At 32.8% G+C, this 12,612-nt stretch overlaps 1 protein-coding gene across 6 annotated transcripts; it reads left to right on the top strand.

The window, feature by feature from the left end:
* Positions 1 to 950: 950 nt before the first annotated feature.
* On the top strand, positions 951 to 11,217 carry LOC134255866 (polycystin-2-like). Of its 6 annotated transcripts, XM_062738440.1 has the most exons (15): positions 1,658 to 1,812; positions 2,061 to 2,386; positions 3,688 to 3,801; positions 4,469 to 4,596; positions 4,759 to 5,015; positions 5,229 to 5,616; positions 5,708 to 5,944; positions 6,067 to 6,248; positions 6,338 to 6,557; positions 6,660 to 6,793; positions 6,899 to 7,016; positions 7,592 to 7,930; positions 8,230 to 8,412; positions 8,774 to 8,792; positions 9,747 to 11,217. In XM_062738440.1, the coding sequence occupies exons 2-14, from the start codon at positions 2,143 to 2,145 to the stop codon at positions 8,786 to 8,788; spliced, it is 2,559 nt and encodes an 852-aa protein (XP_062594424.1). In that variant the 5' UTR covers positions 1,658 to 1,812; positions 2,061 to 2,142; the 3' UTR covers positions 8,789 to 8,792; positions 9,747 to 11,217. The 6 variants fall into 6 exon arrangements, with proteins under 6 accessions (XP_062594421.1, XP_062594420.1, XP_062594424.1 ...); XM_062738437.1 differs by lacking the exons at positions 1,658 to 1,812; positions 8,774 to 8,792 and adding an exon at positions 951 to 1,206 and having other exon boundaries at positions 8,230 to 8,423; XM_062738436.1 differs by lacking the exons at positions 1,658 to 1,812; positions 8,774 to 8,792 and adding an exon at positions 951 to 1,210 and having other exon boundaries at positions 8,230 to 8,423.
* Positions 11,218 to 12,612: the final 1,395 nt, after the last annotated feature.

The raw sequence follows: 12,612 nt of genomic DNA, 5'->3' as shown, positions 1-12,612 counted from the left end.
CTTTATAGTCGTCTCTACAAGTGATAAACTCGCGTGATTAAAATTATTTGTTAGATTACTGAAAATTCATATCCAGCGAGTTTATTGCCTGTAGAGACAACTATAAATGGTTGGGTGGTGGATAAACTATACATATTGGCTACAGAATGTGTCTAGAATTAGGGAGTGAAAGTTAGTTGATTGACCAAAGCTAGAAAGTGGAGAAATTCTCCCTAAAAGAGCGCAAAAAATATTGCGCCGTAAATTGCACCTTTTTTGCACTACAGGATCTGTAGCGTTATGGTCAAAGACAAATACATGTATATAAATCCTTAACGCTACAGATCTGCAGCTACTGCTATATACGCTTCAATACAATAGAAAATACAAGTCTAATTTTATTTATATAAAATGACCCTGTTAATAATTTTACGTAAGGTTACTTGGAAAGCTCTATAAACAAAAAAGGTTAATATCAAGAAAATACATATACATGGGTATTTTAATTCCTAAATCCTCCCAAGGAAAAAATGAATAACTTAATAAAAATATGCCAAGATAATAAAGCATTAAAGGGGGGGGGGGGGTAGGATGGTATATTATTCTTGTTTGTAATTCTTACATACTATGTTTTTTTCTAATTTTAGGTTGAAAGAAGGGAAAGTACCCCCCCCCTATTTTTAAGTATATACATGCTTACTAATGGAATATGACTTTAATGTGTAGAAGTATAAGGGTTAATCAAGAACAATTATTATATTTAAATGCCGCTTGTCACAGTTGATGCAGCATATCTCTCCCAACATCTTATCAAGATGAACAAATTGTTAAATTTTACACTGTGTTTAGAAGCAAAACTATGTGTCATCGATTGTCTTTGCCTTTAACATTTTAGAAACAGTTATTATTGATAAAAGAGTTCTTCGGAGTGTATAAAATGTACACGATCTTGGCAAAATCAATCAAGCCTATTGATTTTACCTATGCTTAAAATTTGGTACCACAGGTAGTGCTAACAATTATTCCATATATAATCGTGAAAATCGATGGGAATGAATAATTGATGGGGCAGGTTTAGAGAAGTTTTGTTTCAGCAGCTCTACTTATTGTTATTTTCTGCTGACGCCAATATCGATCCTGGACCATTACCTTGGTAGCGGGTCGATCGCCGTATAAAGACCTATTACGTACCCACTTTCGCGCAACATCAGTACCGCACATTTCAGAGTAGGTAAGGCCTTACTTTTTTTTGAATTTTGTTTTTGCAATTTCATATATATATATATATATCTATCATGACAAATACGAAAGGTTATAGTTTAAGTTGTATTTGATATTGATAATACATAAGAACGGAGTATTATACTATTTGAATTCAAAATATCTGGAACATGACATTTTTTCTTTATTTTTTACACGCCATTATCATATTACATGATTTTACTTGAAAGTTAAATTGTTTATAAAAAGCTATATGCTTTACACAAAATCCTAAAATATGTATTTGTAAAATATGTAAATATGTATTTAATTTGAAATACTCATTTGCTGGTTTTTATTCATTTTTGTTCCTTGTCCTTCTATTTAGTAGGTTTTTAGTACATTTAACTTTTCAACGCGTCTTTTTATTTGATTCCATTAACCATACGAATACACTGCAGAGCAAGTTAGTCAAAAGTGAAGCGCCATCTATCGAAAATATTTGACATAATCAAAGCAGAGTGATCGTTCCTGATAGCATCATCAACATTTCTCAAACAAAAAACAGTTTTCATTGTATTTATAAACGAAATACTCATTCAGAATGCTACAGCAGTCGATCTTATCATATGAGTAAGTTTAATTATTCCATCGTGTTCTAAATGTGTATTCATTGATCATTGAACTGATCATTGATATAAAGGCAATATTTGATGATCACCGTGGTTCATTGAACAAAATGTCAGAACCATGTCATGAACATGTCGCTGTAGATCTACTGTCATGTATAGGTATCATTTCGAAAAGAAACAGGTGTTGTATTATTGAAGAATTGTTGTTTATCAAGCCAGTTTTAACCCTTTAATATCTACTCATTCCAGGTTACATTTCTATAGGTCTTATCTAACAGTCAAAAGAGTTCAGTGAAGGGGTCTTTCTTGTGATTATCCCAAGACTTTAAACATGGCCTCGCGGGACAATCGGCCTATGAGCGCACAGTCACGCACGGCTTGGGAAGACATGGATTCTGGTTACGGTAGACCGGACAATCAGTTTGAGTTTGGGCCAAGAGACGATCCAGATTTACCAGTGGCTATGGAAAACGACATTTACATGGATCGCGACAAGGGGAAAAATGACCAGGTGGCTACCACCAAACCTGAGGAGAAGCAGGGATGCTTCACCAAATTCAGGAAGGGTGTCAGATGTAAGTTACCTTCTTTACATGTAATTAATAATGCATTTAACTTTTATAGTTATTTCCAAGTAACCAAAATTATATGTAAAAATGTTCTAGGGTTTTGATTTAGAAATGTTTTAACAGTAACCAAAAAGGATAAATTAAAATTTTAATTGATGTTTTTGTTTTCGATTATTTTTTTTTTATATGAGAGATGTACCTTTTTACTTTTGTCTTATTTGAAGCAATAAATTACACTTAGTATTAAAAATGAAATGGAAATAAGATAATCTTCTTTCTTGTTCAATGTTTCAGTTCAATTTTTTTATAGATCTAGTTTCTGTAATTGAGTACGGAATGTTTCTTTTATCTATGTTTTTGTGCCTATCATGTGTATTCATTCCTTGTCCCACTTTCTGAATTGATTAAATACTAAGCCTCAGATCGGGCATTTAAATTTTGTTTGTTCAAGTTTACTTAGTATAGGATTTTGGACCAAAGTCTCGCAGTGTCAACTATGTGGAATAAAAGAAAATTATTGATTTTTTCACTAAATTTAAATATTAAACAGAGGGAAAAAATTTAATTGTGTTCCAACTAATTAAGTCTGACTTTGGACTTAGGAAAAAGAAGATGATTTTGCTTGATAATTTTTTTTTAGGAAAAAATTATTTTTTAGGACCTAAAGAGGACAATAGAATTGTAGACACATGTGTACAACCTAGACCCATATACAGGAATACAGTTTTTTACATAATGTGATTAAATTAAAAAAAATATTACTAAAAAAATTTTTGAACTTAAAATATGAAGGTTCAAGAGATCAATTATTGAATTAACATGTAGATTCTTGTGAAAGGTTTTTAAATACATGATTTATGTGACATTAATATTATACACCATATAAGTAACAATACTTGTTTTAAGGTCATAAACAACATTTCTTACAAAGTAACTTACCCATTGCTAATTTTTCAAGATGTAATCTAATCAAAATCTTGGCACCATGAGCATGAACAGATGTTAATAAATCAAGTATACTTTACCAGATTGAGGTTTTAAAATCTGAATAGATATCAAATTTTGATATTCAAGTGTATTGAACAAAGATTTGTATCACTAGCCAAATAGTTGCTCACAGATACTCCCATTGTCTGAACCATTCAGTAAGCAAAAAGAATTGTCAAAAATTTTTGTGTATGATCTTAATAGACATTAATAGAAATAAAATTAGTTGAATATTTTCCTTTTAGATTTTTCAAAATTATACATTTATACAAGTAAAGCGAAATAAATCCTGGTTTTTATAATTACATTTTGTTTTGTAGCTCTGTGGGCCACCAGACAGACAGAGGAGACCAAAGGCAACAGGGAACTTCACGTGAAGACCACACTGAGGGAACTCATCATATATCTGGTGTTTCTTATCATCCTCTGTGTTGGTAAGTGGGAAAAATACAAATAAATAATTATATTTCATAAATTTTGAAATTTAGTGAAAAAATGGTGTATCATATATACCATTGAAAATCCATGTAAAAACCACATATTGATTTCCTGAAAGACCTCAGTGTTGGAAAGTATTTTCGTATGGTATTGATTTTTCATACCTGAAGACAAGATTATACATATTTCATCAAGTGTGCTCCAAAACACCATCGTTATCAATACAGATGAAATATTGATTCCTAACTTTTTCTCTTTATTGCTTTGGATGAGCTTTATAGCTATCGATTTTGGAATATTCTGTATTCTAATCATGTTTAAGGCTGTTGATCTCTGAAAGTATTGATTAATCTTTTGCATGTAATGTTTTAATCTGGAAGCAGTCAGTATTTTATTCCATTGCACCACAATAAAGTTGAAGATAAGCATAAGTCCAATTAAAGGTTATTTGAGACTTGAAAAAAACAAAGAAAAAAAGAAAAGAAAAGGCTGAGCTTATAGAACAGCTGATTCAAAGGGCAAAAAATCTCAGAGATAAATCTTATGTATGCAAAATATTTATCCAGCAAATTGATTTGATTTTAATGAAGTAATATTCAAGTACCGGGGTATGTAAATGAAACTGAAATAAACAGATTATACAGAAAAAAATGATAATTTCAGTGACCTTTGGAATGACCTCTACCACTATGTATTACTACACTAAGGTCATGAGTGACCTGTTCCTGGATACAACACACGAGACTGGCGGTACCTTTAGGACAATTACAAATGTGGATGACTTCTGGAAAGTAAGATTATTATTATTTAAATCCTGTAAATAAAAAAAAACTATTGAGTTCATTTTGTTAACATTTTGGCATTAAAAAAATTGTACCTCACACTTTTCCCTTTTCTGGTAAAAGGAGTTAAATTTATAGTACTCTGCTAAATGCACCAGTGTTTAATGTTAGTTTGCTCGAGGCCCTTTGGTGAAAGGCCTGCACTGGGAGACTTGGTACAACAACCAGCCTCTTCCTCAATCAGAACAAGGATACATCTACTATGAGAACAAGCTGCTGGGACTCCCCAGACTGAGGCAGCTTAAAGTCAGCTCCAATTCCTGTGTGGTCCATGAGAACTTTAAAGATGTCATCCGTGAATGTTATGACTCCTACTCTTCAAACCTGGAAGACAAAACCTCAGTTGTAAACCCAGACAATTACACTGCGTGAGTAGAAGTATATCATATTAGTATATTCTTAACAGAGATTTACTCTGGAATATGGTTTCAAATTTCAATAACTACAGGTTTGGTATTGCTTCTCTACATTATATGTATAGTTTGTGAATGAATTGAATATTTTAGACTAAAATGTTTTCAAGCCGAAAGTACATGTATGCTTGATGTCGTGAGCTGTTATTGTAATATAATGTTCTTCAGATTCACATACAAGACAGAGGATGAACTTGATGGAAGCAGTCACGAGGCAACCATAGCAACCTACAGTGGAGCTGGATATGTTCAGAATCTTGGAAAAACAAAGAATGAATCCCTTGAAGTAATAACTTATTTGTTTAATAAACTGTGGATAACTCGAGGGACTAGAGTTGTGTTTGTGGATTTCACTGTGTACAATGCCAACATCAATCTGTTCTGTGCCATTCGACTGATCGTGGAGTTCCCAGCAACAGGTGGAGCTATTCCATCCTGGGATTTCCGTACAGTGAAACTGATCCGATACGTAACCATCAAGGACTATTTCATCATGGCTTGTGAATTCATCTTTACCCTCTTCATTGTTTATTACATCGTTGAGGAAGCCCTTGAGGTAAAGTTTTTTTCTTCAAACATTTGTGTTATTGGCTAGGCTTAGTAAAGTGTGTTTATACAACATAACATGTTTTTGAAATGTCTTGTAGATCAAGAAACACAAGCTGTCCTACTTTAAGAGTCTGTGGAATATCCTGGATCTGACTGTCATCATCATCGCCTTACTCTGTATTGCGTTTGATATTTATCGGACGGTTGAAGTGGACAACAAGCTGAGTGAACTCATCAGTCACCCCGACCAGTATGCTGACTTTGAGTTCTTGAGTTACTGGCAAACAAGATTTGACAATGCTATTGCTATAGCTGTCTTCTTTGCCTGGGTGAAGGTAGGCAATTTTGTTTAGATTAATACAGTGTTCAAATACTGGGGTATACAAAACTTGACAAGATTTCAAAAAATTCTAAATGTAATCAACCCCTTTATAAACAGAAATTTTGTTTTTGACAGATCTTCAAGTACATCAGTTTCAACAAGACAATGACTCAGCTTTCCTCTACTCTCGGCCGTTGCGCAAAGGATTTACTTGGTTTCGCTGTGATGTTCTTCATCATTTTCTTGGCTTTCACACAGCTGGGGTACCTGTTATTTGGTACTCAAGTCAAGGACTTCAGCAACTTCCCCAACTCCTTGTAAGCTGTTCAAATTTTATCCATATTTCAATGCATATGAATGTTACATCATAATGTAATTGAAATACATGTACATGGTATATTTGTAGCTTCACCCTGTTCCGTATCATTCTGGGAGACTTTGACTTTCACCAGCTGGAGGCTGCGAACAGATATCTGGGACCCATCTTCTTCATGTTGTTTGTCTTCTTCGTCTTCTTCGTGCTGATCAACATGTTCTTGGCCATCATCAACGACACATACTCTGAAGTCAAAGGAGACATGGCCAACCAGAAGAATGAGTTTGAGATGACAGACTACTTCAAGAGAGTAAGTTCAGCCACTCTTTCATGTGACTGAATGCTTTTCAATTGGTTTAGTCTAGTTTTAGAAATTAGCACCATGTGTTTACGATTTTTGTTTGCTTTTCAGGGATACCAGAAGATGGTTGACAAACTGAACCTGAAGCGTGACAAGATCCAGGACATTCACGAGACACTTAAACACGCTGACATCAACGGTGATGACAAGCTTGACTTTGACGAATGGAGACAGGATCTCAAAACGTAAGACCTGTCTTAAAAATCAATTCTTTATTTTCACTTTATTCTTAAAAGAAAAATGCTTTTAAGTTTTGAACACACTGTATGTATAAAATCCAAAATTTGTAGACGTGGTTATGCTGATGGTGAAATTGAGGCTCTGTTTGCTAAGTATGACATTGATGGCGATCGTGTATTGGACAAGGATGAACAAATCAGAATGCAGGAAGATCTCAATAACCAGAAGGTATTTACTCTTGTTAAATTCATCCTCACAGGAAACTTGTACATTGTTCTCCTGGTATTAAGAACATAATTTGGACTTTATCAATCTTTATGCTTAAATATATTCCTTTTAGAAAGCTTTTGAATTTTCTTTATATCTACAATTTTTGTGTTATAAGAACATTATTTTAATTTTTTTTTTGCATGAAATAGCTAATTCAGATAAGGTGTTCATTGTAGAGAAGCATGTTTAAATATAGAAAACTTAAAGGAAAGCGTAAGGTAAAACAAAGAGCAGTAACCCAGGCAGCTTATAAAATTAACATAGACATCTTAAACACAAACTGCACAAAGTCAGCTCATGACAGTTGAATAACTGAAACACTGGCATTGTATTTAGTCAAAGAAATAACAAGATTTTTCAGAATTTCACAGCTTTTTCACTGTCATAGTGATCAGAACAATTTCACGCAGATTCTCTTGCAGTTTTCACCAGAAGTAGAGATGGCCACCTGATGTTGAACTTATCTTGAATTGATTATTGGATTTATACAGTCAAATAAGCAGAGATTTTAAACTCATATTACTTTTATACAGGCTGCTCTTAATAAGGAATATGACGAGTTAGAGAAAAGTGGAAACCGTCCAGGAACAGCGCGGAGAGCCAGTAGCAGAATCAGTGAAAATGACGACAGCGGTGATGAGAGTTCGGAGATTGACGACAATGGATCTAAATCCACCAGATCAGGCAGAGGTTCTAACGGTGTATCATACGAAGAATTTACAGTTTTATCTCGGAGAGTGGATAGAATGGAGCATTCTATCGGCAGTATAGTCTCTAAAATTGACGCTGTTTTAGTCAAATTAGAAGCTATGGAAAAAGCAAAACTTAAACGAAGAGAAACAATGGGCAAAATTTTAGACAGCATTACAGAGGTATGACATCACAATTAATGTGGCACTATATTTTGTTGATTTTTGTTGCACCAATTATAAATTTCTGGAAGCTCATAAATCCTTTTTCCATGACAGAGCACAAGAGTTGATGATTTTTAAAATAATTTGATTAAAATTGTACACATGAGTAACCAAGTTTGCCATTTTCCTAACAGTTTTTTCCTCCACTTTTCTCTTATGACCATTAATCATAACAAATGTCACTGCCTCCATTGTTCTCAAGGGAAGGCAAGTTTTGTTGTTTCACATTTTGTCTAACAATAAACAATGTTATTTAGACGGATGGCAGCAATAGTGATGAAATGAAAAGAGAACAGATGGAAAAATTAGTTCGAGAAGAACTTGAGCGATGGGATTCAGAAACCTCCTTTTCACCCAGCGGCCGAGGTGCTTCCCCCAGTAGTGGGAGCAGTGCCAGAGGGGTGAGGGCGCGGTCCCGCCCAGGGTCAGGACAGCACGGGGTAAGTCAGCAGTGTAGGCAGGGGAAATCTGTACAGAATATAGGGCTCTATGCTTAAGATTATCTCAGTTTTGAAAGTTATGCCGCATTATGTTGTTTCATACAAAGAAATAAATATGAATTGTCTACATTGACTTATGAAGGCGAAGAAATAATAACTTTTGGTAGGTTTGATTTTGATGAATGACATCTAAAAAATGCTAAAATGTATGAACTGCTTTTCAAAAGGTTGTCAGTGCAGCTTCTTAATCAAATAAAATTAAAACGTTGGATTTTTAATACCCTAACTCTTCTGACTTGCTGTTAATGCAGAGTTTGGATTAGTAAGTGATTTATTAATTGTTTTTATTTGGTTTGTTTAGTCCTCTGAAGTGTAATAGGGTAAATATGCAGACCACCACATTTAAGTAGCTCTTATTTTTATGATTCATTTTTATATTTTTGGTTCTCATTATGATTTGTATAATTTCAGTGCAAGTTGCATTACGTGTACACCTTTATTTTAGTTTTATACCATCATTTATTTGTTCAGTTGTAGAGAATTTGTTTTAGATCAACCTTGATTGAAATTTCATTCTTTTGTATGATGTTGTAGTTGGAGGTTAAGTGGGTGGGGGTAACTTTATCAGTAATTTAAATTGGGTTGATGATAAAGTATTCATTTTAGATAAGAAAGGGGTGTAATTTCAGTAAATTGACTCTTGGGACAATGGGGAATGTTATATTTTACTAACAAGTTTGAGAAGTTTTAACAAAACACTGTGTCAAATCTAATGATAAAGGTTGAAAGAGTGTTTGAGATAATGATAACTCACCAAAACTAAACTCTCATGTGAAGAATAATTTTTTTCAATATATTTGAAACTGAAGTCAAAGTTATTTTGTTTAATACACAAATCCTGCATATAAATATATGTAAGAGGGGAAAATAATGAAGAGAACTTGTAGTATCATTATGTAAAGCCTTTTACAGATGAATTCTGCTAAAGTGTCATAAGTATCTATGATGTAGTGTACATAATGTTTATGTTTTTGCATTTCTAATATAAAATATTTTTAATATTTTAATAATTTTGATTTTATATTATTTTATCAGAGATATATTGATTCTATTTTAAAAAGAGATACATATAATAAAGTATCATGTAGTATCATCTTCAAAAATCCACATACTTTATAGTAGAATTTCTCAACATGTAATTATTTAATTTAAAAAATAGAAAAATTAAATTTGTAAAAATCCTGGAATAATATGCTATTGCTTAACTATCTGTGTTACAAAATGATGTAAGTGTGTCATTGTTTTATTTATATAGGACTTGTATTTTGTTTCAGGATTACTATGACTCGCGTGGTTACCACGTGTAGAGAAGGACCACGATCAATGACTTTTACTTTATCATTCCTGCCATTGAACTGAATCTCCTTAGCCGTTACGTTGTTGTGTACCAGTAGGTGCAGCTTTAAACTCGATCACTTCCTAATGGGATAACTCTCTGTCCAGATGTTTTAAAGAAACCAAACATTGTACACTAAATCAGGGGAAGCTGTTGCCATCTGATTTTATTGTTTGACTGTGATAGATTACTATAATCATATTTTTATTTTGGGTAACCACAAAAAAGTGCTTAAATTTTTTATATTGATACTTGAGCAAAATTGCATTGATGTAAGGTTTGTCTTTATTAATAATCAATTTGAGTAAAAACTTACCTAAAACTCTAGCAGATCAGTAGAGTTTAATTGAAACATCAAAAAGCAGTACCACACCCAAAACTTAACATCCACCCAAACAAATCTTACATCACTGAGTTTTGTTACATTGAATTCAGATATCATATGGAGAATGGAGACAATATCTTCTTTTTTTTAACAAAAATGTCCTGATTGGGACCAATATTGTCATTATGCAAAATTAATCAACTGCTGATTTACGCGTATATTCAATTGTGATAAAATATACAATGTTTTCTTATGCATGCTTTATACATGTACATTACTGAGATACCAATTTTAGATATCAATGAAATCCTGCTAATTTACATGATGTACCGTCCAGTGAAATGTCCATTTGATCCCTCCATTTAGCAGTCAGGTATCCCATTGTGAACTGTGCATTCTATCATAGATGCTAATAGTTATTGTGATGTGTCAATCTAGTCTTTATGCTTTGTTTATATTCTGAATTGAATCAAGATGTCAATTTTTTATTGGTTTTATATTGTTTAAAACTGCTGTTGAAAAATTGTTAAGAAATCTAGAACAAAATTGTTTATATACATATACAGGTAGTTGTATTTCCACAGAGCTTGTACGACCTACTAAACCATGCAATACAACCAGTGCTGAGTGCAGGTGCAATGCTACATGTTTATAGTTTTTATTATTTGTCACTCTCAACAATTCGTGACTTTTTTGTCATGAAGCTCTATCCATAACCAGAGTCTCATCAGAATTCCGTCCACGTTTGATGTTTGTAACTTCTGAATCGAGCATGAGTCCAATTCACTGAAAAATAAAAAAAAAATTGTAGTACATCCTTAAAATTTCGACTCAACCATCCAATATCATCTACATTTGGGATAAAAATAAAACTATTCTGAAAAGGTTTCGAATAATACATGTAAATGAAAGCTGGATTTTTTTTTCTTTAAAAGTATTTGTTCACTGTTACGATATTAATTAAGGTTTTATGCAAGAAGTCAGAAGTTACTTACAGGATTGTAACATTGTTGTGACAGACACTTTTTAACTCTGTGGTAGATGTACTTAACTTGTTACAGAGCAAATATATTTCACTGCATTTGCCTTGTGTTATGTGTGTTTTCTATGAGGCTGCCTTTTATATGCTGTCAAAGTTATGTCAGAAGTTGAAAAAGCATGATAGTGGAGCTAATTAATGACAAAGCATAGTGAAATAGGTCTACTTACAAAAACGGAGAGCTCAATGCATGCAATACTAACAATAATAAACTATATAAAGCATACGGCTGTAACAATGATAAATATATACTTATGGATATGAATGCCAAAAGTAAATTTAAATAGAGCATATGAAATTATGATACACTGTATGAAAGAATACTAGTCATAAATAAAAAGGATATATTATTTACATTATTAACTGTTCAGTTTTGTTAAAAAAAACCACTTGCAGGAAAAACTAATAAAATTGTAGGTCTGACATTAAACATTACATTCTTAATAAAAATACGATTTGATTGTGATTATTATGGGACATCCCATATAACTACACTGTGAAGAGAAAATCAGGGGTCTCCACAATAGTTTAAAGTTCTACTGGTCAGAGACCAGAAGAGCTTATGCGATAGTAATGTGTCCGTTGTCAGTCCATCTGTCTGTCTGTAAACAATTTTTCAAAATGCTACTCCTCCTACAGTTTTGGTCTGATTTCAATATAACTTGACACACAAGTAGACTGCACTAAGATACATAATTCTGTGTGGTTTTTGATTTCGATGAACAGTGTTGCCCTGGTTACTAAAAATAGAAATTTTTGTGAAATACTTTTAAAATGCTACTCCTCGTACAGTTTTGGTCTGATTTCAATATAACTTGGCGCACAAGTAGACTACACTAAGATACGTAATTCTATGTATCGTTGTTTGATTTCAATAAACTATGTTGCCTTGGCTACTAAAATAGAAATTTCTGTGAAATACTTTCAGAATGGTACTCCAAATACAGTTTTAGTCTGATTATAATGTAATTAGGCATTACATTAGGCATGCAAGTAGACTACACTGTGATACATAATTATCAGTTTTGTGTGTTTGATTTTGGTGATTGATGTTGCCATGGTAACTTAAATTGAAAATTCTGTAAAGTTTTATTATAAGCTACTCCTACAGTTGTAGTGTTATTGCAATCTTGCCACAAAAAGAGACTTAATCAAGAATCATTATTCTATTTATTGCTTTTGTAAAGTTTTAAGTCCCAACAGCTACTTTTCTATTCCTTTACTATAAGTAACCACAAGTCTCTGTTGAGACTGAAGTTCTACTGGTTTTTACTTATACCAAAGGAAGAGAAAAGTAGCAGTTGGGAATTGAAACTTTACAACAGCAATAAATAGAATAATGATCCTTGATCCGTTATGTTCTTAGTGTAGTCTACTTGTGTGCCAAGTTATATATTTATTTTTAGAAACAAAGGCAACACCGTTCATCGAAATCAAAAA

The sequence above is a fragment of the Saccostrea cucullata genome, unplaced genomic scaffold (assembly GCF_032062105.1).
Source record: "Saccostrea cucullata isolate Sc308-1 unplaced genomic scaffold, CSIRO_AGI_Scuc_v1 ctg78, whole genome shotgun sequence".
NCBI classification, from domain to species: domain Eukaryota; kingdom Metazoa; phylum Mollusca; class Bivalvia; order Ostreida; family Ostreidae; genus Saccostrea; species Saccostrea cuccullata.
The sequence above is the reverse complement of the archived record's forward strand: the minus strand, read 5'-3'. Positions and strand labels throughout refer to the sequence as shown.

Coding starts and splice junctions, on each gene's coding strand:
- LOC134255866 (XM_062738437.1), top strand. CDS start 2,143: ATGGCCTCGCGGGACAATCGGCCTATGAGCGCACAGTCACGCACGGCT. Junction 3,802..4,468: donor TCTTATCATCCTCTGTGTTG/GTAAGTGGGAAA, acceptor TGATAATTTCAG/TGACCTTTGGAATGACCTCT. Junction 6,794..6,898: donor TGGAGACAGGATCTCAAAAC/GTAAGACCTGTC, acceptor CAAAATTTGTAG/ACGTGGTTATGCTGATGGTG.